Source organism: Anthonomus grandis, chromosome 11 (genome assembly GCF_022605725.1).
Source record: "Anthonomus grandis grandis chromosome 11, icAntGran1.3, whole genome shotgun sequence".
Classification (NCBI taxonomy): domain Eukaryota; kingdom Metazoa; phylum Arthropoda; class Insecta; order Coleoptera; family Curculionidae; genus Anthonomus; species Anthonomus grandis.
Window position 1 is genome coordinate 28,267,084 of NC_065556.1, and position 25,445 is coordinate 28,292,528.

At 28.3% G+C, this 25,445-nt stretch overlaps 1 protein-coding gene across 2 annotated transcripts in view; it reads left to right on the forward strand.

The window, feature by feature from the left end:
• Window positions 1-25,445, forward strand: part of LOC126741872 (uncharacterized) — a 313,270-nt gene that overhangs the window by 87,270 nt on the left and 200,555 nt on the right. For both annotated transcript variants that reach the window (XM_050448321.1, XM_050448322.1), the window contains exon 4: window positions 22,197-22,307. In XM_050448321.1, coding sequence (XP_050304278.1) covers window positions 22,197-22,307 — 111 coding nt within the window. The remainder of the gene's footprint in view (window positions 1-22,196; window positions 22,308-25,445) is intronic.

Here is a 25,445-nt window from a genome sequence, read left to right on the forward strand (position 1 = left end):
TTCAATAACTTCTTTTGTGTTATAGCTAGGAAGATCATTTAAACAGCGTTACGTGGAAAAAATTTGACGGTACATTTTATGTTTTTACACTTTTTTTTGAGAAATTATTAGTTTTTTTTATATCCTCAAAAAAAGGACCCAAGAGTCTTTTGCCTGATTGTCTCTTAACACAATTTTCAATAACTTCTTCTCTATAGTAGCTGGGAGGATGATTTAAACAGTGTTGGATGGGGAAAACTTGAGGGTATATTTTACATTTTAATACTTTTGTTAAGAAACTATTAGCTTTTGAGATATCCCCAAAAGTTGAACCCGACAGTCTTTTCTCTGATTGTCTCTTAATAAAACTGTTAATTACTTCTTTCCTATTGTAGCTAGGAAGACTATTTAAATAGCGTTAGGTGAGAAAAATTTCACGGTACATTTTACGTATTTACACTTTTTTTGAGAAATTGTTAGTTATTGAAATATCCCCAAAAAATAGACCCGGCAGTCTTTTGTCTGATTGTCTCTCAACAAAATGCTTAATAACTTCTCTTGTATTACAGCTAAGAAGCTGATTTAAACAGTATTAGGTAGGAAAAACTTGATGTTATATTTCATGTTTTCATCATTTTTTTGAGAAATTAGTAAATACTGAGATACACCCAAAAGTGGGATCCAGCCCTAAGTAAATGATAAGTACCCTTGCTTTTCATCAGGGAAATTTGGAGGAAAGCATGATATTAACGTCAATGAAATCTTGAAGGTGCAATTTAGAAATAAATATCGTTGCCAAAACTGAACCTTGGGCTACGTATGAAGAACTTTGGAAAAACTTCTCTTGTCACATATGTCAGACTGATAGCAAACCAAGTTTTTTACCGTGAATCTTTTGCTATAAAAAAACATGTTAAGATTTTGATATTAAGTTTTAAGTAGCCAAGAACGTTGCTTTGTTATAAAATAGTTCAGGAGCTTAGGTATGCAAATTGTATACATATTCTACGATAATTTTCGATTTTGTTGTTTCGACACACTAATTTGTATAGATTCAAGGGAATCTTTTTGTGTTACATCAGTTCTAAACAACTGTTGTAACACGAAAAGACAAACAACCATTCCGTCATAATTACACCATAATCTTAACACTATTTATTACACATCAAATTTCAGTTTATTAACGTACTCGGTAATTAATTACCCAATTTAAGCGGTTATCTCTTTTCAAATCGCGCATACGCACATATGATTTTTCTTTCGATATATGCGCGCAAATTAGACTAATAACATGCATTTCGGTTTACTTAACACTGCACCTGGGTAGTAATAATTATTATCGTGCCATAATAATTAATTAGGTAATATTACGGGAACCGAAAAGAAATATTATCAGATCTTAAGTAATTGTGTGTCCGTTGGGCGAACGCGTAGTTAGATTTATCGATGAGGCTTACGTATGTAATAAATTTCATTTATTTTAATTGGATTTTTTTTTTCGAAAACATACAAAGAATTTGCTCAATAAAACGTTGTTTACACAATTTGAAAATCCGGGATAAAAACGCCCCGAGGCTGCTCATCTCCGTCGATTTCCTTGACGTGCCCATTATCCGGGATGCCCTAATACTTACGGTCCTATCTGGGATTGGCATCGATCCGGATAAAGCTGCTTTTGGGTCCGGAGGGATGATGGTCAGCTTACGGATCTGCCGCTATTTAGTGACGGGTGAAGACGTTCCAGGGAAAAAAAAATTAGTGAGAGATATGTTTCAAAAGGGTCTTTGTGTATTATATTTAACCCAACTACTTTATATTATTGGCTTTTCGAGTAATATCATTAAATTATTTCAAAGTTAGCTTTTTGATCGATTTTGTTGGGTAGTTCTTCAAAATGAAAACAGTGTTCTAAAGTTAAAGTTTAACAAAATAGAAAAAGGCGTTCCTCTAGAGGTTCAATTCTATCACCATTATTTTTTTCAATTTATGTTGCTGACAGCATGCAGAATAAAAATGAAAATTTTATTCCAGGCAGTTTAGCCAGAGCCATTATTACTGTGAACATTAAGTAGTCAACAAAAGCCCCTTATTGCTAATGTAAAATTAAATGAAAAAATGCATATTTTATGCATAACTTAAATGGAAATGACTCTCGTTTTTTTATTTTTCGTTAATCAATTAAACAAACGAGTTAAACATTTTTGCAACTTTTTAGATTTTTTTTGTTCAAAATTCTGTACAAATTTTGTAAAACGCTTAAATATAAGTACATATCGATGGGTTTTTGACAAAACATCGTAAGCGACTTTTCTCGAATTTTACAAGAAATGTTTTTTTCTTCTATTTTTTTTATTTTTTAATAAAATTTGTTGTTTTTTTTTCTGAACTCCTAAAGTAATTTAGATAACTTTAAAAATTAATTTTTTGTAAAATTTTACAATTTTTCGGGTAATTTGTCGCTTACAATATATTACATGATTTATATTATTTGATATACTTTACATGATGAAATATATATTTTCTTAAGTATTTTTTTTTCGTAGAATCTAGTGGTGCTATTACTTTTTTGACATTTTAAAAATTGTTAGTAAATTATTAACAATTATTCAAAAGTTCATTGTTGCAAAAAAAAAATTTTCAGTTTTTTGCATTTTTTGGCTTATTTTCAAATAGGAAGTATAACCTTCCTTTATTTTATTAAAAAGTAAAAATAAAAATAAGCCCCATATGAACTTCCTAGGACAATTCTCTGAAGGACAAATTTCGTTTAAAAAAAAAGTAATTTTTTTGAAAAACTTGAATTTCTTGAAAAATTGTTATTGTATAGTACTGAAAAAAATAGAGATTATTTAGGATACTAAAGGGTATATTTGTACTAAGTTTTATGAAAATTGCGTAATTTTTGGATAAATGAAAAATAAAAAACGAAAAAAAAAATTTCGCAATTTTTGCATTTATCTTGAACATTTTGAGGTTATGTTCAAAAGTGTCCTTTACAAAAATTATAGATTTTTATATTATCTACAACTTTGCCATTAAGCACTTTTTATTTGAGCGTCAACTTTCGCCGGAAATAGCGATAGAAAAATGCTCCAGCTGTTTTTATTCAGTTTTCACCCCCGCAACTACCCCAGGTATGAATTTATTTTTTTTATGTTTCTTATGAACCCCTTTACCACATCCAGTCGTTCGTTTGCGGGTTGCAATTTTTTGTTAAAAAGTACAGATTCCCCGGACTATAATTGGTGGTTACAATCAAGTAAATATTCATTTTAGGCCTTTAATAGTGAATATTCGAGGCATAGAAAGTACTACTAATGTGTATTTTATCGTAAGCAACAGTTTGTTCAAAAAAAGCAATTTATGGACTTTTTGTCGCTTACGATGTTTTGTCAAAAACCCGTCGATATTTTCAAAACTGTATGATATATTTTTTAGCTAATGAATATTTGTCTTAATTATTTTTTTCCATAATTCTATACAAATTTTTTGACAAACGCTAAAATAGGTATCCAACCAAATTGTCTAGAGAATATGTGTGCAAATTTTAAAAAATTTTATATTATTAATTTTTTGGGTTATGGATATATTGTGGAATTTTTAGAAAAAAAAATATTTTTTTTTCAACACTTTCAAATTCTTCAGTATGCAGATGACTCTCAACTGTATTTACCATTAAACTTTAATATTATTCAACAGACAGAACTAAATATAAATACTGAATTAAATAATATTGCCCTATATGCACAAGAACACAATCTAAAAATTAATCCCTTTAAATCTCAAGTATTGATCTATCATTGAAATTATCAGATTAAAGGGCTCGTCAAGGACAATTTAAATAATTAATTTGGAAATGTTTTTGTACCAATTACGGATGAGGTAAAAATTTAGGAATGTTCATGGACTGCGAACTAAAATTTGAAAGTCATATCAATAATAAAATAAAATTCGCATATCTTAGATTAAAAAATATTTCTGAACTTGAGTACCTAGAATAAAAATTGAAATTTTATTCCAGGCAGTCGAGCCATTATTATTGTAATGTGTGTCAACAAAAGCCCCTTATTTCTAATGTAAAATTAAATTAGAAAATTGCATATTTTATGCATAACTTAAATGAAAACGATTCGCGTTTTTTTTATTTTTCCTTAATCAATTAAATAAACAAGTTAAACATTTTCTTACGGATGAGGTAAAAATTTAGGAATGTTTATAGACTGCGAACTAAGATTTGAGAGTCATATCAATAATAAATTAAAATTGGCATATCTTAGATTAAGGAATATTTCACACTTAAAAAAATATCTTTTCTCAAAAACTAAATATTTACTTTGCGAATCTCTTGTAATCTCTCTCTTTGATGAATTATGCATTTATGACTCTCATTTTTTTATTTTGTTTCCGAATGAATTACTACAGTTTTCGCCTAGCACTTGAGTGCCTGGAATAAAAATAAAAATTTTATTCCAGGCAGTTGAGCCATTATTCTAATGTAAAATTAAATAAAAAAATTGTGTATTTTATGCATAACTTAAATGAAAACGGCTCTCGTTTTTTTATATGATTCTTTTGCAACTAACTTTTAGTTCGAATTGTTTTTCTTTTCATAGTCAAATAAAGTATTTTGAATTTTTGCTCCCCTCCCCGCATTGGGGCTAATTAACTTGTTTTTTCGCGGAGAGTTCAAAGCGGCATCCCTCAGTATTCTCTTCACCTTTTTTTTTTTTTTTAACGCGAAACACGCAATTAATCCCCACGTTATCGTAAAACTCGTATTTTTCTTCTGCATGAAAAATTCCTTTAATTATTTTCCCAGCTGGTTTTTTATGAAAAAAATTGGAAAAAGAGAACGCGATGCAGGCAACAGGAAATCGAGAATTTTTTGCCTTAATTAATCGAGAATTTATATATATACAGGGTGTCTCACGACGAATAGACGCGATCGATATCTCGGAAACTAATTTTTCAAAAATTTTGAAAACTTGGCAACATGGCACAGTCGATGGGGGCTACACAACTAAAATATTTTGACAGTTGTGACGTTTCCGGTTATACCGGAAGTAGGTGTCAACTTCGTTATTTTAAATGGAACACCCTGTATATTTTTACATTTTTGGTTTTTACGTGAAATTCTAAGTATATTTTATGTATAATATCCTATACCTAAGTATAACCGTTTTTGACATATTTTAAATTTCATGTGAAAAACTATGTTTATAAGCCCTAACATAATTACCGATTACTCCCTTTTAGTAGCCTTTATTTATTGGTTAGTTTTGGTTTTATTTTAGAGGAAGGACCACTTTAAAAGACTATTTTAATATTTGGCTAAAAAAAAGATACAGGAGGGTCAAAAACTAGCATTAAAAATTAAAATGAAAAAATCATTAAAAGTCAATTTTTTTAAATGGAAATTATAACAGAAATGTACACTTTTTAATTAAATTACACTTTTACGAAGAAAACTTAAATAGCAAGTAACTTATAAATTTAATGCATATAATCCATTGTCTTACTGCCGCTTCTAGCGGTTACTATGACAACCGTCATGCCCAACTAATCAACAATCCTTGAGGCGTGTTACTATACGGCTTTTAATATTAGGCCAAATTTAAACTGCCAATATTTCGGAAACTATCAATTTTTGGACTAGATAACCTTATACAAAGTTAACCATATTTTTAATTATCTTTAAGAAAAAATTATAAAAATAGGGGGTTTCCATTTAAAAAAATTGACTTTTAATGATTTTTTCATTTTAATTTTTAATGCTAGTTTTTGACCCTCCTGTATCTTTTTTTTAGCCAAATATTAAAATAGTCTTTTAAAGTGGTCCTTCCTCTAAAATAAAACCAAAACTAACCAATAAATAAAGGCTACTAAAAGGGAGTAATCGGTAATTATGTTAGGGCTTATAAACATAGTTTTTCACATGAAATTTAAAATATGTCAAAAACGGTTACACTTAGGTATAGGATATTATACACAAAATATACTTAGAATTTCACGTAAAAACCAAAAATGTAAAAATATACAGGGTGTTCCATTTAAAATAACAAAGTTGACACCTACTTCCGGTATAACCGGAAACGTCACAACTGTCAAAATATTTTAGTTGTGTAGCCCCCATCGACTGTGCCATGTTGCTAAGTTTTCAAAATTTTTGAAAAATTAGTTTCCGAGATATCGATCGCGTCTATTCGTCGTGAGACACCCTGTATATATTGTTCGCTTTGGGGGTTAAATCGTGATTAGTGGGGTCGGGGGTTTAATCAACCACGTTATAATTTGTAGGAGTGATGTCAAAAACAGTAGTAAATTATAATTTTTTAAAGGGTTGTAATACAATATTTTTATTAGGATTTTGTACAGTTTGTTACTCAGTACTATACTGAAATTATACTAAAAACTTTCTGGAGAAATTGCGTGGTGGTCTGAGGACTTTGGCCACGTACAGGGTGATTTTAGTAGAAATTTTGTAATGTTTCCTGGACTATTTAATGAATTATTAATTTATAAATAGGCATTTATGACTCTCATTTTTTTATTTTGTTTCCGTATGAATTACTACAGTTTTCGTCTAGTCAATTGAAACGTCTTGGAACTTGAGTGCCTGGAATAAAAATGGAAATTTTATTCCAGGCAGTTGAGCCATTATTATTGTAAACATTAAGTAGTTAACAAAAGCTCCTTATTTCTAATGTAACTTTAAATGCGTATTTTATGCATAACTTAAATGGAAATGACTCTCTATTTTTTAAACAAACAAGTTAAACATTTTTGAAACTTTTTAGATCTTTTTTCCTCAAATTTCTGTACAAGTTTTGAAAAACGCTGAAATAAGTGTCCAACCAAATTGGACAGAGAATACGTGTACAAATTCTAAAAATTCTATCTCATCAATTTTTTGAGTTATGGACATTTTCTCAAATTATAAGAAAAAAATAGACTTTTTTCAAAAATCTTTATTTTTTTTAAATATTGTACAAATTTTTAAAAACGCCGAAATAGGTGTCCAACCAAATTGGACAGAGAATACGTGTACAAATTTTCAAAACTCTATCTCCTCAATTTTTTGAGTTATGGACATTTTCTCAAATTTTAAGAAAAAAATAGACTTTTTTCAAAACTATATTTTTTTTTAAATATTGTACAAATTTTTTAAAACGCTGAAATAGGTGTCCAGCCAAATTGGACAGAGAATACGTGTACAAATTCTAAAAATTCTAGCTTATCAACTTTTTGAGTTATGGACATTTTCTCAAATTTTAAGAAAAAATAGACTTTTTTCAAAAATATATATATTTTTAAATATTGTACAAATTTTTAAAGACGCTGAAATAGGTGTCCAACCAAATTAGAAAGAGAATGCGTTTACAAATTCTCAAAATTCTATCTCATTAATTTTTTGAGTTATGGACATTTTCTCAAATTATAAGAAATAAATAGACTTTTTTCAAAAATATATTTTTTTTTAAATATTGTATAAATTTTTAAAAACGCTGAAATAGGTGTCCAAGCAAATTGGACACAGAATACGTGTACAAATTCTCAAAATTCTATCTCATCAATTTTTTGAGTTATGGACATTTTCTCAAATTTTAAGAAAAAAATAGATTTTTTTTCATAAATATATTTTTTTTAAAATATTGTATAAATTTTTAAAAACGCTGAAATAGGTGTCCAACCAAATTGGACAGAGAATACGTGTACAATTTCTCAAAATTCTATCTCATCAATTTTTTGAGTTATGGACATTTTCTCAAATTTTAAGAAAAAAATAGATTTTTTTTCATAAATATATTTTTTTAAAAATATTGTACAAATTTTTAAAAACGCTGAAATAGGTGTCCAACCAAATTGGACAGAGAATACGTGTACAGATTTTCAAAGTTCTATCTCATCAATTTTTTGAATTATGGACATTTCCTCAAATTTTAAGAAAAAAATAGACTTTTTTCAAAAATATATATTTTTTTTAAATATTGTACAAATTTTTAAAAACGCTGAAATAGGTGTCCAACCAAATTGGACAGAGAATACGTGTACAAATTCTCAAAATTCTATCTCATTAATTTTTTCAGTTATGGACAATTTCTTAAAATTTAAGAAAAAAATAGACTTTTTTCAAAAATATATATTTTTTTTAAATATTGTACAAATTGTTAAAAACGCTAAAATAGGTGTCCAACCAAATTGGACAGAGAATACGTGTACAAATTCTCAAAATTCTATCTCCTCAATTTTTTGAGTTATGGACATTTTCTCAAATTTTAAGAAAAAATAGACTTTTTTCAAAAATATATTTTTTTTCAAATATTGTACAATTTTTTAAAAACGTTGAAATAGGTGTCCAACCAAATTGGACAGAGAACACGTGTACAAAGTCTCAAAATTCTATCTCCTCAATTTTTTAAGTTATGGACATTTTCTCAAATTTTAAGAAAAAATAGACTTTTTTCAAAAATATATTTTTTTTCAAATATTGTACAATTTTTTAAAAACGCTGAAATAGGTGTCCAACTAAATTGAACAGAGAATACGTGTACAAATTCTCAAAATTCTATCTCATCAATTTTTTGAGTTATGGACATTTTCTCAAATTTTAACAAAAAAATTGGCTTTTTTCAAAAATATATATTTTTTTAAATATTGTACAAATTTTTAAAAACGCCGAAATAGGTGTCCAACCAAATTGGCCAGAGAATACGTGTACAAATTCTCAAAATTCTATCTCATCACTTTTTTGAGTTATGGACATTTTCTCAAATTATAAGAAAAAAATAGACTTTTTTCAAAAATCTATTTTTTTTTAAATATTGTACAAATTTTTAAAAACGCTGAAATAGGTATTCAACTAAATTGAACAGAGAATACGTGTACAAATTCTCAAAATTCTATCTCATCAATTTTTTGAGTTGTGGACATTAACTCAAATTTAAAAAAAAATAAAAAGTTCCAAAAATATTCAGCATTTTACTTTTATGTAACGTCCAACATCGGCTTGAAATTATACTTTTTTTTAGGTAATTTTAACCTTTATAGATGGAAGAGGTCACTTTATAGCGATAGTCAAAGATTCTAGGGACTCAGATGAGGTTAAAAGTGAATTTTTCACACATCAGATAAAGGCAGCATCTCTTCCCCAAACAACGCCCTTCTAGTTTCACCCTTAAAAAGGATCAATCAAACACGATTCTAATTTAGGCTTTCGTTCGAAAATTTATCAGTTCTTCCGGTTGAGTTGTTTTTATCAAAAGGCCTTACGACACCGTGTAAGATCCCATTGAAAACTGGAATTTCTTTAATAAATCTTCAACTAAAACGGATGATATTCACTTTTGTGCCCGTTCGACAATGGAAATTTATCAAATATCCGGACGTATGAGCCTGCTTTATGCCCGACGACGATAATCTTTTTGCTCCCGAGACATATTTATTTTTGAATCCTGGAATAATTCCTGCAGCAGGATTTTCAGGATCCCGTGATTTATTGGGGAGAATAATCCTATATTTCGGACTATTGTCGGAGTCTAATCCCGCTTGGGTGTAGACATATAAAATGGTTTAGTTGAATTGAATTAATTCAGGTCTTTTTCAAATTTTTCTAGTTTAAGAGATCAGTTTTTAGGATCGTTTTTCTTAATTGAAAGCATAACTTAAATGTGCATGGTTGCCACTTTGCTATTAATTATTATTATTGTAAGTGATACGCCACTGTAAAAAAGGGAAAATTTCATAAGAAACAAGCAAAAGGGGCACTGATTTCCCTCGCCCCATGGCCCCGTCTGACTAGTGAAAGGTATTAAAATAACGTCAAATGACACGCTGCAGTTTCCGTTAATAAAAGACTTCAAATCTGATGTTGCAGCATTCAAACCGACAGCTGAATAGGGCCTTAATAGAAATGGGGCACAACATTGAAAGGGAGGAGAATATTAAAAAAAACGAAGTGAGACCAGAAGTGAATCTCCAAAAAAAAATTCATTTTCAGTAAAATTTTTACCCGAATAATTACTCAATTATCCCAAACAACCACAATGAAACGACCACAAAAGGTTATATTGCCGAGAGACTTAAGGAGTTAGGGAAACTCAATTTGACTCTTTAGGAGGAAAATCCATAAAAGGTCCCAACAAAGGCCCATCATACTTTACAATAAATACCTCCTTGATGAGGGGAATTAAGGCGAACTCTTGAAACTAAATTAAAAAGGGGGAACTGCTGGGGCCTTATATGGGAACGCCAATTTGGCCCCGTTGAAAAGAGCGGAATAATAGCAGAGCCCCCCGAAGAAATTCTATTAGTTGCTCAAATATGGGGCAATTTGTTATTGTGTCAGCAGGGGCAGGCATACAAATATTACGTTATAAGCTTGTTTGGGTTAAGGGTCTTTTAAAAAAAGGCGTTTTTTCCTTGTAAAGCAAAAATCATCTATCAGCAGGTCCAAGTTAAATATCATAATATTGAAGCAAGTTGTACATTTACCACATTAATTATTATATTTAATTAAAAACTTTTAAGTGAACATTATTTTCTCTAATTAAATAGATCATTACGTGGTATATTTAGATGAGTTTTTAAAAGCTGAAGTTTTATGAATAGGTTAATTTGTTGTTATTATATATATTAATTATATTAATATAATTTATAGGTGTTAATAATTTATATTAATATATATTTCGATTTTTTTTAATTTGTACAAAATTTAAAAAAAAAATATATTTTTGAAAAAAGTCTATTTTTTCCTTAAAATTTGAAAAAATGTCCATAACTCAAAAAAAATGATGAGTTAGAATTTTGAGAGTTTGTACACGTATTCTCTGGCCAATTCGGTTGGACACCTATATCTATAAGTTCTATGCATAGGTTGGTATTGATGTAATTGTTGGTTGTTGTTATTGAATTTTCATGTGAAGAACTGAAAAATTATATATTTTTTCATAGAAAACAAACCCTGTACGTGATCAAGCAATACAATGTAAAATTTAAAAAATGCAACAGTTTTAACTTAAGCAAATATATTTATTTAAAAAAAATTAGTGGTTGCATATTTAGTGTATTTTATACGAAACATCTCCATATATTCAATATAGTTTTATAAAATTTTATGAAGAGCAATCAAACATTTGTTGAATGTATTCAAATTTTTCCTTATTTATTGCAATTTTTTAAACCTCTGTAATAATTTACTACCTTATGACGATTTTCTGCTTTATACATTTTTGGCTAGAAGTTTTATTTTAAAGGGGAATATTTATTAATTAAATAAGAAATATTGTAAATTATCGTCCTTTTTATTAATTTTATTGGTATACCAAAGATTATACCATGGCAGTTGCTAAGCTTAATTTTAAAATGCTAAGGCATCAGTGTTGTCATAATCGCGATATTTTATAGTTACATTTAGGAATATTTACATTTACTTATATTTAATTATGACAAGGATATTGCTCCTTAGGCATAAAAACAGATTCCAATGTTTTACATTTAATATTTTATTTAATGATCATTACGTCCAAGAGAGTTGATTCTCGCAGGAACTATGTTAATAAATTTTTGACTAACTTGTTTGTCTTAAAAGATAAATATTACACTATCAAGAAACGGTACTGACATAATTATATTAGTTGTAAGAAGTTTATATATGTTTGTAACAAGAATATTTTTATTATTTTAATTAAATTTAAAATAAAAATATTCAACATCGTCAGAAATGTTGAAGAGCAAAGTATCGTCCTGTGAAGTGATCTAGGTCTTTGATACCCCCCGTTTAACAAAAACATTTTTTTTAATAATAATTAGTTAGCATTTTTGAATTTGAAAGACAAATAGTACTACTATATTAAATATTACCTAAAATAACCTGAAAAATATAAAATATAAACATAAATAAGACTTGAGCACACTTTATTCGACAGACAAGACCAAGAACGTAATAAATATTATCTAATAATATAATACTAGGGAAATTATTTAACAGAGCTAATGCTCAATAATAACTATCTTTGCGAATTAGAAGATTGAACTTTTTTGAGGTTAAAAGGCTCTAAAGGAAAAAGGTTTTTTTTAATATTTTATTATTTATTAAACTATGACACTATCTCCAAAGATTTTCTCAAAATTCGTGGATTTTTTAATGATTTTCCTTAATATTTCTCCAAAAAAAATTAATTACTATATCCAAATGATCTACAGGGTGTTTCAGCCCTGGATTCCTGGTAGTTCCAAGGATTTTTCCAAAATATTTTCCAAAATGTTAAAAAAGTAAACTCAAAGTCCAAGTCTCATAAATCAGCGCCTATTAAAGGTTAGGCGTTTCGCCGCATTAAGGCATAATCAGACTTATCGAAATATAAAAACCACACACTAACATAAGTTAAAAAAAAAAAAAATTAATAAAATACGTTTACACCATCGTGTATCGTTATTGACATTTGTGTATCGAGTCAATACACGATACACGATGGTGTAAACGTATTTTATTTTAATTTTTCTTTATTTATGTTAGTGTGAATCAGTGTGTGTTTTTCGATAGGTCTGATGATGCCCTAATACGGTGAAACGCGTAACCTTTAATAGACGCTGATTTATGAGACTTGGACTTTGAGTTTACTTTTTTCCCTCCTTTGGTCATTTACTTAAGTCTCTTTGAGAGTAATGCATGATTATTTTGAATTCCAATAATTCCCCAACAAAATTAAATTTTTTAACAGTGGGTTTTTGGATCTTTTGAATTTTCCAAAGATTTTTCCTATTATAATATTTTTAAAAGTGGCTAGAAACGACCTTTTCCAAGGATTTTCTCACAAAAATGATGGTTTCAGTAATAGTTTGCTGGAATCCTTGAATTTTTTAAGGATTTTTCTTAATTCATAGTTTCTAACAGTTTTACTAAAAAAAAATATTTTAATATTAATTTCTAAAAATTCGTAATTTTTCAATGATTTTCCTTAATATTTCTCCAAAAAAAAACTAATTGCTATATAAAAATTATCTACAGTGTGTTTTAGCCCTGGATTTCCAAGGATTTTTGTTAATATTTTCCGAACTTTCTCGAGCAAAATTACATTTCTTAGCAATAGATTCTTGGATTTGTTGAATTTTCCAAAAAAATTTTTCTAGGGCTAGAAACGACCTTTTCTAAGGGTTTTCTAAAAAAAATGATGGTTTCAACAATATCTTGCTGGAATCTTAGGATTTTTCAAGAATGTTTCTTAATTTCTTTCATATTTTTGAACAGTTTTACCAAAAAAATATTTTAATTATCTTTCAAGATTTTTCTTAAAAAAGTTATAAATTACTTCCCAAAAATTCGTTGATTTTCCTTAATATTTCTCCAAAAAAAATGTATTACTCTATAGAAAGCAAAATAATAGACGAAGGGTCCTGTTTACTTTCCTTCTTTCTGTACTCTATAGAAATTCTCTAGAGGGTGTTTCAGCCCTGGGTTCCTATTTCCAAGGATTTTTTAAATATTTTCCAAAATTTCCCCAACAAAATTACATTTCTTATTAATGGATTCTTGGATCTATAATATTTTATATTATTATTTATAATATTATTGGATATTATAATATTTTTAAAAATGGTTAGAAACGACCTTTTTCAAGGGTTTTCCGAAAAAAAATGATGGTTTTAGCAATAATTTACTGAAATCCTTGGATTTTTTAAGGATTTTTCTTAATTTCTTCCATAGTTTTTAACAGTTTTACCAAAAAAAATATATATATTTTAATAATCTTTTAAGATTTTTTTCAAACAAATTATAAATTATTTCCCAAAAATTCGTGGATTTTTCAATAATTTTCCTTAATATTTTTCCAAAAAACATTAATTACTATATAGAAATTGTCTACAGGGTGTTTCAGTCCTGGATTCCTGGTATTTCCAATGATTTTTTAAATATTTTCCAAAAATTTTCCAAGAAAATTACATTTTTTAGCAATGGATTCTTAGATCTTTTGAATTTTCCAAAGATTTTTTCTATTATAATATTTTTAAAAATGGCCAGAAACGACAAAAACAGAAAAAAAATGTGCAATGATAATCTTTTATTATTTATTCAAGTATGACACTATATCCAAGGATTTTCTTTAAAAAAAAAATATGGTTTCAGCAATAGCTTGCTGGAATCCTTAGATTTTTTAAGGATTTTTCTTAATTTCTTCCATATTTTTGAACAGTTTTACCAAAAAAATATTTTAATAATCTTTCAAGATTTTTCTCAAAAAAATTATAAATTATTTCCCAAAAATTTGTTGAGTTTTCAATGATTTTCCTTAATATTTCCCCAAAAAAATTTAATTTCTAATTGCTATATAGAAATTATCTATAGGGTGTTTCAGTCCTGGATTCCTGGTATTTCCAAGGATATTTCTTAATATTTTCCAAAATTTTCCCCAACAAAATTACATTTTTTAGCAATGGAGTCTTGGATCTTTTGAATTTTCCAAAAATTTTTCCTATTATAATATTTTTAAAAGTGGCTAGAAACGACCTTTTCCAAGGATTTTCTCAAAAAAAATGATGGTTTCAGCACTCATTGACTTCATCTTGCTGGAATCCTTGGATTTTTCAAGAATTTTTCTTAATTTTGTTCATATTTTTGAACAGTTTTACCAAAAAAAAAATATATATATGTTAATAATCTTCCAAGATTTTTCTCAAAAAAATTATAAATTATTTTTAAAAAATTTGTAGGTTTTTAATATTAATCTTTATTTAGTATAAAAAAAAGCTACATATAAAATACAATACATTTTTACAAAGTTCAATGAAATTTTAATATTTTTGTAAGCCCAGTACATTATAACCTACTTTCAGGTAAGCAGGAATAACAAATATTGAATTAATACATACTGGATTCCTGGTATTTCCAAGGATTCCAATTTTCAATCTTAATATTTTCCAAAATTTTCCCAACAAATTACATTTTTTATTAATGGATTCTTGGATCTTTTGGATTTTCCAAAGATTTTCCTATTATAATATTTAAAAAAATGGCTAGAAACGACCGTTTCCAAGGAGTTTCTCAAAAAAAATGATTATTTCAGCAATAGATTGCTGGAATCCTTGAATTTTCAAGGATTTTTCATATTTTCCTTCATAGTTTTTAACAGTTTTACCAAAAAAAAAATATTTTAATAATCTTTCAAGATTTTTCTTAAAAAAAAATTATATTAATAAAAATTATAGTAATTAATTTTTTTTTTAAGAAATATTAAGAAAAATCATTGAAAAATCTACGAATTTTTAGAAAATAATTTATATTTTAAAGGTTTTTAAAGATTTTTTCTAAAATAATATTTTTAACAGTAGCTAGAAACGACCTTTTCCAAAGGTTTTCCAAAAAAAAAATTACAATAATATACAGGATATCCCAGTAACAGATTCTTGGATTTCTGAATGATTTCCCCAGAATTCCTAGTTTTTTTCACGGATTTCCATTAATATGTTTCCAGCGGATTTTCAAAAAAAATAGTATTAATGTAATATTATATGAATATTTTTACAGGCTGTCTCAGACATGCACTTCCGAATTTTTTAATAATTTTCCTAAAAGTTTCTAAAAAAAATTGAAATTTTTTAGCCATGGATTCATGTATTTTCTGAACTTTTTATATTTTTCAAGGATTTTTCCTAAGTGGTCAAAAACAACTTCTTCTAAGGGCTATCAAAAAAAAATTATAAGGCATCGAATGTTCCAGCAATGAATTCCTTGATTTTTCTTAATATCTTAACAATTTACTAAGGGTTTTCGCAAAATAATATTCAATGGAACCCCTGAACTTTACAAGGATTTCCCTTAATATTTTTCCAAAAGTTAAAAAAAAAAAATCCTCTGGACAATACCTATCGGGTATCTCAGCAATTAAAATATATTTAATCTCTAGTCCTTTTAAACAGTAAGACACTTTCCACTAAGTTCCTTAAAATTTTTTACGTAAAAACACTAACACGAATTCTTAAAAAAATTTCTTGTACTTTGTTACAGTTTTCCAGGTTCAGACGGGAGATTTTCAGATATAATTTTTTTTAGTATTTTAATACAAATTTTTGCCGTTGCAGTTCTAACGATATTTAGAGATAGGTCTTACATAGGAGATACTGGGTTAACTTAGCTATTTAAAACAAAATTTTCATACTCGAGAAATCTTTTGCTTGAAGAGGAGATTATCTAGCAGAAGTTAATTTACCTTGATTTCTGGAGCTAAGACTCTTTTTAAAGACCAATTTCCTCAAGTCTATCAGTAAGCTTTTGAATTTCCAATGCTTGTTCATTAGACATATCCTATATGTATTGCACTGTTGATTTTAATAATATAGCAATTAACTCACAAAACACACATTTTGCAGCACAACCCCCCTATCTATTCGAAGAGGTTGAAAAATGTATTCTTAGGCACTTTTCTATCAATAAATCGCAATATGGTCCCACGTCCATTCCTCCTAATTGAGATAATAGCCCTCGGGGGGGCGATTTAATAAATCACAAGTTTTCAATCGCAGCCTCGCAGTTGGCAAAGGGCAAAGAAGAAAACTAAATTCCATCCTGTCAATGGCAGACATAATCGTCTGTAAGAGTGCAATGACTCAAATACGTGAAAAAATAAAAAGAATTGATTTACTTTTGGGGGGTTAAAATTGGAAAGTGTCTTTATGTCGCATGAAGAATTAATCAACTTCCTTGAAGAAAATTCAGGTGAGTGACTCCTCGATTGCCTTCGGCGCGTGAATAGAGCGTAAAGACGCTAATTATCGCCGAACAAAAAGCATATAATTGAATCGGCTTTATGAGCGAACATTATTTGCATTTTAGATTGGATCCGAGCCAATTTTCCGGGGGGTTTGTCACCCTTCGCATTAACATCCCTCCCCCGCGACCGTACTCCGTTCTCGTTACAATTTGCATCGACTTTATATGAACGCCGTTTGCCGATAACTATCTGGTCGTTTAAGTTAAATTATTTACTCGCTGGAGACGAGATGGTTTTTTTAGAAAAAGAAAAACATTTTTCTATTTAAACAAACACTTAGTTACTCAAAAAATTAAAACAAATTTGAACAAGAGATCTTTAAACTATCTTTAATTTAATTTTAAACAACATCAAGAGTGTTTATAGGTTCAAAACATTTAAAAAATTATGCATAAACTTTATTTTCGAAAATAGAACAAAACTTAAAAAACTCTTCGTATTGGTTAGATTTTTGTGAAAGTATTATGTTAGGGTTGGGGGTAGGATGATGTGTATTTATTTGTATGTTTTGTTATTGTGGCTCTTTATTTTTGTAATGGTTAGGGTGCACAAAATATCTAGGTGCATAATTTTATATGTTTATGTTATGTATTATATTTATGTATGTGGATATATATATATATTTAATCTAGTACTTAATTAACTACTTCTTATTAAGTCCTTTTCGCTGTCTCACCGGAGTACAGATTAGCTTCAGGGGAGCGATCATTATTCTTCGATTCAGTATGCACTTAACAAGTATTGTTGCACTGATTTATTTAACCACTTATTTGAACAAAGGCGTCCTTTAAGGAGCCCAGCGGGGTCAATTATGCTTTTTTTTTTAATTTTAAATAAGAAAATGGTTATTTATTGCATACTTACACATGTGGAATGCTAATTTAAAACGGGTAGTATGGATTTAATTGGAATTATCTGTCTTTCTTTTACCGCCAAAGCAACACATCATATTTTATAAGCGTTAAATATATTTATTTAAAGATTTTTTAGTACATAATAGTAATCGAATGTTTAAGGTATATCTTTTAATTTTAGAATATGCATGTTTAGCTATAGTATTCTGTTGAAAATTTCGGCATTTAAAAAAATCGACTTTACTACAGCTCAAATTTTTGACGAAATTCTTCTTAAAAATTCATTGATTTTCGTCCATATTATCCAATCTAATAACCCTGTTCTTATATTAAATATTTATGTATAAAATTATATCAAATTTAAATGAACAGTATTACTAAATTAAATATTGAATATATATTTTGTACAAAAACTTTGTTTTTCGTTAATACAACCCTTACCCACCCCACACATTTGTCCAGTAAGGAATTCTTTTGAAAAATCAGCGTTTTTCATCAATATTATCCAATCTAATAGCACTGTTTTTGTATAAACTATTTATTAATATTAACATAATTATATCAAATTTAAATAAACAAACTGTGTTATTAGATTAGATATTAACGACGAAAACAGCTGATATTCATGCGTATTATTTTGGAAAACAATGATTTTTTAAAGCAATTTCGTACTGGTAAGTTGTGTGGGGTGGGTGGGAGGACAAGAGAGAAATTTACTGAAAAACACTTTTTTTGCATTAAATATTTGCATGAGAGAAAAAATTTTTTTAAGAAAATTATAGGTGATAATAGAATCTATAGTTTTAAGTTTTTTTTGGTTCTAGACAACTTTTCATTATCAGTTATTAATTACTATTAATAAGTAATTAAAAAATTAATTACTTAATAATACTAACTGAAAGCTTAATAGTGAAGGAAACTTAATAGTAAATTAATTAAAGAAATGAAAAATAAACGTCAAGATGTTTTTTTTTTACAAAAGGTGAGAAAGGTTTTTTGTCACAAATTAAACGAGGCGTTCAAAAATAATTTTTAATTTGAAATATCTCGGTGGCGTACCATTTTTTTCTTAAAAAAAATTGAGATCACCCGTATGAGCGTCAATGGTGAACATAAAATTATTAATTGCATGTCAAAAAAAATGCGAGATAGAATTCTTGAATTCTTTTGAAGGCGTCCTTTAATGAGCCCAGCGGGGTCAATTATGTTTTTTTTTCTTTAAATAAGAAAATGGTTATTTATTGCATACTTACACATGTGGAATGCTAATTTAAAACGGGTAGTATGGATTTAATTGGAATTATCTGTCTTTCTTCTACCGTCCAAGCGACACATCATTTTTTATAAGCGTTAAATATATATTTATTTTAAGATTTTTTAGTACATTTTTGGTTTTGGTATATTTATCAATCGAATGGTTATATATATATATACTATTCTGCTGTTTACAAACAGGAGAAAATTTCGACACTTAAAAAAAATTACACGGGATTTACATATTATCTAGTTTATAAACTCGAATATTGCACCTCAAATATTTGACGAAATTCTTCTGAAAAATCACTGATTTTCGTCCATATTATCCAATCTAATAACCCTGTTCTTATACTAAATATTTATATATAAAATTATATCAAATTTAAATAAACAGTGTTACTAAATTAAATATTGAATATATATTTTGTGCAAAAACTTTGTTTTTCGTTAATACAACCCTTGCTCCCCCCCACCCACCCCACACATTTGGCCAGTTAGGAATCCTTTTGAAAAATCACCGTTTTTCATCAATATTATACAAACTAATAGCACTGTTTCTGTATAAACTATTATATAATTATATCAAATATAAATAAACCAACTGTGTTATTGGATTAGATGTTACCAACAAAACCAGTTGTTATTCATGCGTATTATTTTGAAAAATAATGATTTTTGAAAATAAGTTCTTACTGGTAAGTTGTGTGGGGTGGGTGGGGGGGCAAGAGTAGGGTTAATAAAAAACGTTTTTTTTGCACAAAATAATTGTCTGAAAAAAAAATACTTTTTAAGAAAATCATAAGTGATAAAAAAATTTATAATTTTTGTATCTATACTTCTCTCACATAACCTTAAGGTTTTCGAGTAAAACGTGAAAAAACTCAAATTTATTTCTCGAAAGCGAGGCATATCGCTAGGAAAATTGCAGTAGTTTTGCCATTTTTTATCGCAAATAAGTGCATATTCAATTTTTTTAAGATAATTCATTATGTTTTGAAAAAATTTCAGTTTTTTTTTGGTTCTAGGCAATTTTTCATTATCAGTTATTAGTTATTAATAATAAATAATTAAAAAAACTAATTACTTATTAATAATAACTTAGAGCTTAATAATGAAGGAACGCTAATTTGACATTTCGTATTTCGCAAACGAACGTTGACATTTTATATTTAATATTAGATAAATGTTGACAAATATTGCCTACTCGATAATGTATTAAAGAAATGAAAAATAAACGTCAAGATGTCTTTTTTTTGCATAAAAACGGCGCCACATACGAGCAAAAGGTGAGAGAGGCTTTTTGTCACAAATTAAACGAGGAATTCAAAAATCGCTTTTAATTTGAAATATCTCAGTGGCGTACCATCTTTTTCTTTAAAAAAATTGAAATCATTACCCGTATACGTGCCCAATGCTGAACATAAAAGTGTTAATCAAAAAATGCGCGATAACTATCTCTTAAAACCCTCCAAATTTTTTTTTGCATATCTCGACCGGTTTCAGAGCAATAAATAAATTAATAACTCGTCAATTTTTAAGAAACTTTAACACCCCATATCTCGGAAAACGAAGCATTTGCGGACATACGTTTATATAGCAAACTGTCATTATTTTTTCATGCTGAATCACCCCCTGTAGTTTGTCGCACTTATTTACTAACACCCTGTATATGTCGCTGTGTAGGATATGATATACTTTTCATACACGTATATAACTTAGAGTAAAATAGTGGAAAAAAATCTAGAAAAAAAAATAAAAAATACATTAACTTGAAACAATATTTATACCACATAAGCTATACAAATAAAAAAACTCAAGAACACAAATTTGCTCAAAACTAAACAAGAATTTAAAAAAAAAAATTTATTTAAGACAAATACAGTGTTGTACTTTTTTTTATTACATAACATTTATGAAAAATCCTTTACAATTAATTTTCTTCTTTGTACGTCAAAAAATGCCCCCTGATGCATAAAACGCATCTGCCAATTGAAAAAAAAATATCTACATTGGTACAAAAGTTATTTAAAAAAAATCTTATCCATTAAACGCATTTTATTAACGTCTTTAAATAGTATACAATATACCACCCTCAAACGTTTAACTTTGATGAAATATTAACTGTATAGTAATTTCTAGTAGTGTAAAGTAATTTCTAAATTGATTTTTGCTATAAGTGACGTAATACCCAATAAAATAAGTAACTCATTATGAATTCGTTACAATAATATAGATTTTATTTAATTAACTGTATAGTAATAAACTTTCTTGTTAAACGTGCATAAAATATAAACATAATAATAAATTTTTTAACGTATGCATATAATGTGGACATTTTATCCGATATTTAAAGTTGAAGTTCAACCAAATGTTTAAAAAAGTATATCTAGTGTAAACCAATAATAAACGTTTATTCAACCATCATGTGTTGCTTGGATACATAAAGTTCCCAAAAGTGTGGAATAACTTAAGACAGCTAAGATCGTCTTATCCTTTCCAGAGCAAATATGATTTTTTTAAATTGTCTAATTTGTTTTTCCAGACAATTTTCCCGATAATTGAATCTATTTTCCAGGAATAAAAGCAGATTTTATACAGGGTGTCTCGAAACAACAACAGTAGATTCCTTACATCAAAATAATGCGATTGATGTCAACTTGCCTTATTCTAACTTTAATAGTAACTGAAATACAGGGTGTCAAAGTATTATTTGATTAATTATGGTTTTTTTCTTATAGGTCCTGAACCAAATAACATACTGACATGAAATTTAAGACATACGAGTTTTTAAAAAGAAAAATTAAATTTCGTATGCAGTTTTCGATAGGGGGCGCTAGTTGCGTTAGTTTTTACTTTTTTAAATCCCCTAATTTTTTTGCGTATATTGGTTTGAAGAGTAACAAAATAATTTCCTTATTTAATATTACATAAAAAATGTATACCTTATTAAAGTCGCTAGGAGCAACCATTTTTTTATGTAAAATTAAAAGTCTATCCCATGTAGTATGTCCCATTACTTTCGGGACACCCTGTATAAGGCCCAACTGCTCGGAATTATTTATTCTTTCATTTGAGGCACTTTTAATCGTTCTTTTTAGGCAGTTATTATAACTATTAAGCTTTTCTGAGCCATGATGGGATTTTTTTAATTATCCAGGCAATTGATCTTTTTTCTTGAGAAAATTGAAATATTTTTCTACTTTTTTCAGACAAATAAATTTATTTTTTAATTGAAGGCAGTTATTGTAAATATCTAAGCTTCTCAGAGCAAACATACTTAGTATACCCTATAAAACATCCCGTGCGAGAGCTTTAAAGTTTTAATGAGCCTCCATTGTTGCAGACTTTCCTGGAGAATCGAATCGTTGAACTGGAGATGGCACTGGAGGCGGCCCAAAAGAATGAACTTCGCGATAAACAGACCATTAGCAAGTTGACGAAGCAACTGAATAAGGTATGCGATTTCTTCATATAATATATTAAAAAGGAATAATTTAATGGGTGCCTTCCCTATATAATTTGCGTCAATTCTGCCCTCAATAATTTATTTACAACTATTCGGAAACTATAATCGTATACTTCCAAGTTATTTATCCATCCATCCATATCGTGTTTTATGGCATCCAGCACCTATAATAAACCCGTTATTTAGGTTATCATCTTTTTTCGGTGGACGCACGCAACTTCTGGAGAAATTATGACTGTAAATGTGGAAGGAATGGCTCAAGTTATGCCAGTTTTATTACATTTATGTCGGGTTAGGAAAGGGAGTATTTTTATTATCTGCAAATTTGTCTGGGATAGTTTCGATACACGGAAAGGACATTAACTTTACATAAAAAATCAAATTTCTTTCGAAGTAAAATATGTAAAATACGCCTCTCGCCCAGGGAGTCGACTTTAATTATGATTTAATTATTTAGTAAGCCTAAAAATATTTAATAAAGTGAAACGAGACGTTTACTTACTAAAAATCTGGTCAAAACTTAAAAATAGTAGTTTAATAACAATAGGGCAATAATGTGCATTAAGGTTATGCACTAAATTCACTAAATCATTTTCAAATTTTTCAAGCTTTAGAGATAAATTTTTAGGTCAAAAAATGCTTCATTTGACCGTTTTTCTTAATTGAATGCATAACTTAAATGTGCATGTGTGCCACTTTGCTATTAATTATTAATATAACTGATATCTACGCCACTGTAAAAAAAATTAAACAAGCCAGGCGTTAAGCCATCTTACTAAAAATCTGGTCAAAACTTTTAAAAATACAAGTTTATTAACGAAATAGCAATCATGTGCATTTAAGTTATGCATTAAATTCAATGAATTTTAAATAAGGTCTCAGGCCAAAAAATAGTTATTTTTGATATATACCGTTTTTATATTAAAAAATGGTCAATCATATTCTTTTAAGTTATGCATTAAATGTAAGAGATGTTCATCCAACGTGACAAGCAAATCAATTTTGCTACAAAATCCGATATAATTCTTTACTTAAGGAAAGGCTTAGGACGAATACTATGAACAACTGCAGCTAACCTAAACAGGATTTGTTAATGATTCTGAAAGGCCTTAACGTTAAAGAAGAAGCGTTTTGACCACATATTCGAAGACATGAACTTTCCCAATACGAAACCGAAAAAATCATGTAATAGCAAACGTGAGACTCATTGGAAATATAATAGATGTATGGAGCCAAAGAGAAGCGGATACAGGAACGAATCACTTTTTGGTATGGGTAAAGGTATGATCAAGGATTAAAAGAAAGGTGGAATGCAGATCAACTAAACCAGGATGAAACATACGCATATAGCAAACACGAATACTACAAAGAACTAGAAATGCAACTAAAGAAGAAAATCACAAAAGAGACCGCAATTGTAGAGGAGCACTAGCAACAGATCGAAGCATTGCTTAAAGCACAAATGATGATGAAAAAAATAGTAGTGTATCGAAAAATCTCTTTCGTAAGATCCCAATTGTCTGGACTAATTTATTCTTTAATTTAAGGGAGTCTTTCCAGAGCATATATACACCTTTTTTTAATTATCCAGGCAGTTGATTTAATTGTTTTCTTCAAAAAATTAAAACAGTTTCTTATTTTTTCCAGGCAATTGAGGTCATTTTTTAAGTAGATTTTAATCAAGACATCAAATGCCTAGAATAATTCATCATCTTTTTTGGAAAATATCATATTTTTTAGTCTTTACCGAGCAAATATGGATTTTTTTTTATTACAGAGATAGTTAATATAATTGTTTGCTCCAGAAAATTAAAATTATTTCCTAATTTTTTGAAGCTATTTTCTAGGCTTAAAGGTAGATTTCATAAAAAACTGACTGCTTGGAATAATATGTTTTTTAATTAATAGCAGTTAAAACCATCTTTTCTAGAAAATTATCATAGTTCTAATGCTTTCCAGAAAAAATATGAAAATAATTTAAATTGTCCAGGTAGTTGATATAATTTTTTTTCGAAAAAATTAAATTAATTTTTTACTGTTTGTTCTCAGGCAATTTTGGGTAATTTTTAGTCCTAAAATATTCTATTTAAGACATCGAGTGCCTGGAATAATCTGTTTATTTATTTAAAAGAATTAAAACCACCCTTTCTAGACAACTGCTATAATTATTAAATATTTCACAGCAAATATAGAATTTTTTTCATTGTCCAGGCTTTTCATCCTAAAAAAAAGTAAAATAATTATCCAGGCAACTGAGGCCATTTTCTAGACCTAAAAGTAAATTTTATAGGGCTTTAAATACCTAAACTACTTTTTTTTGAAATTTTAAACTATTAAAATAAATATTTTTAGGTCTATTATAAGAGCTCAGATTAAAAATGCCTTATTTATGCTGTATTTAATGCAGGAACTGCAGCAAAGGTAAAAACGATGAAACTCTCGTTTCCATTTCATAATTTCTATTTTTTAGTTTTACACCATGGCATAATAGACATTTCTCAATTTATTTACTTAATTAATTTAACAAAAGGGTTAACAATATATTACTATATTCTAAGATAATATGTAACCTTAGGTCCGTAAGTCTTCGCCTATGTTCCAAGAAATATTAAAAACTAAAACGTGATATTCAAAGGAGTGTGCACTACAAATAATGTTAACAATTCAAACCAATCTCAGCAAAAACTTGAAAAGTATCAGCATTCTTCAGTAGCGATGTTCAAGAGCAACATCTGATCCTCAAGGAGACCACTCATTTCAAAGTCCCATATCTCAAAAACTAGTGGATATATTTCTATTAAACAAAAAGTATTATATTTAAAAAAGTGCGCACTATAAATATTGTTTATAGTTCTAACCAGTCTTAGCAAAAATTTAAGGGAACAGACTACGATCTACAGTGGAAGGACAACATTGCAACAGTTTAAGGCATAACTTAAATGCATACGATTCCCAAATTACTAATATACATTAATATTGATTTCCCCCCAATCATTTAACCTACAATATCTCAACCTCGAATCAAATTTACTTAACTACCCGACCCGCCGATATATTTCCCATTCGGGTACATCCTCAATCAGCTAAATGTTTTTTTCCCACCCTTCCCCGGGGGGTAGGTAACGA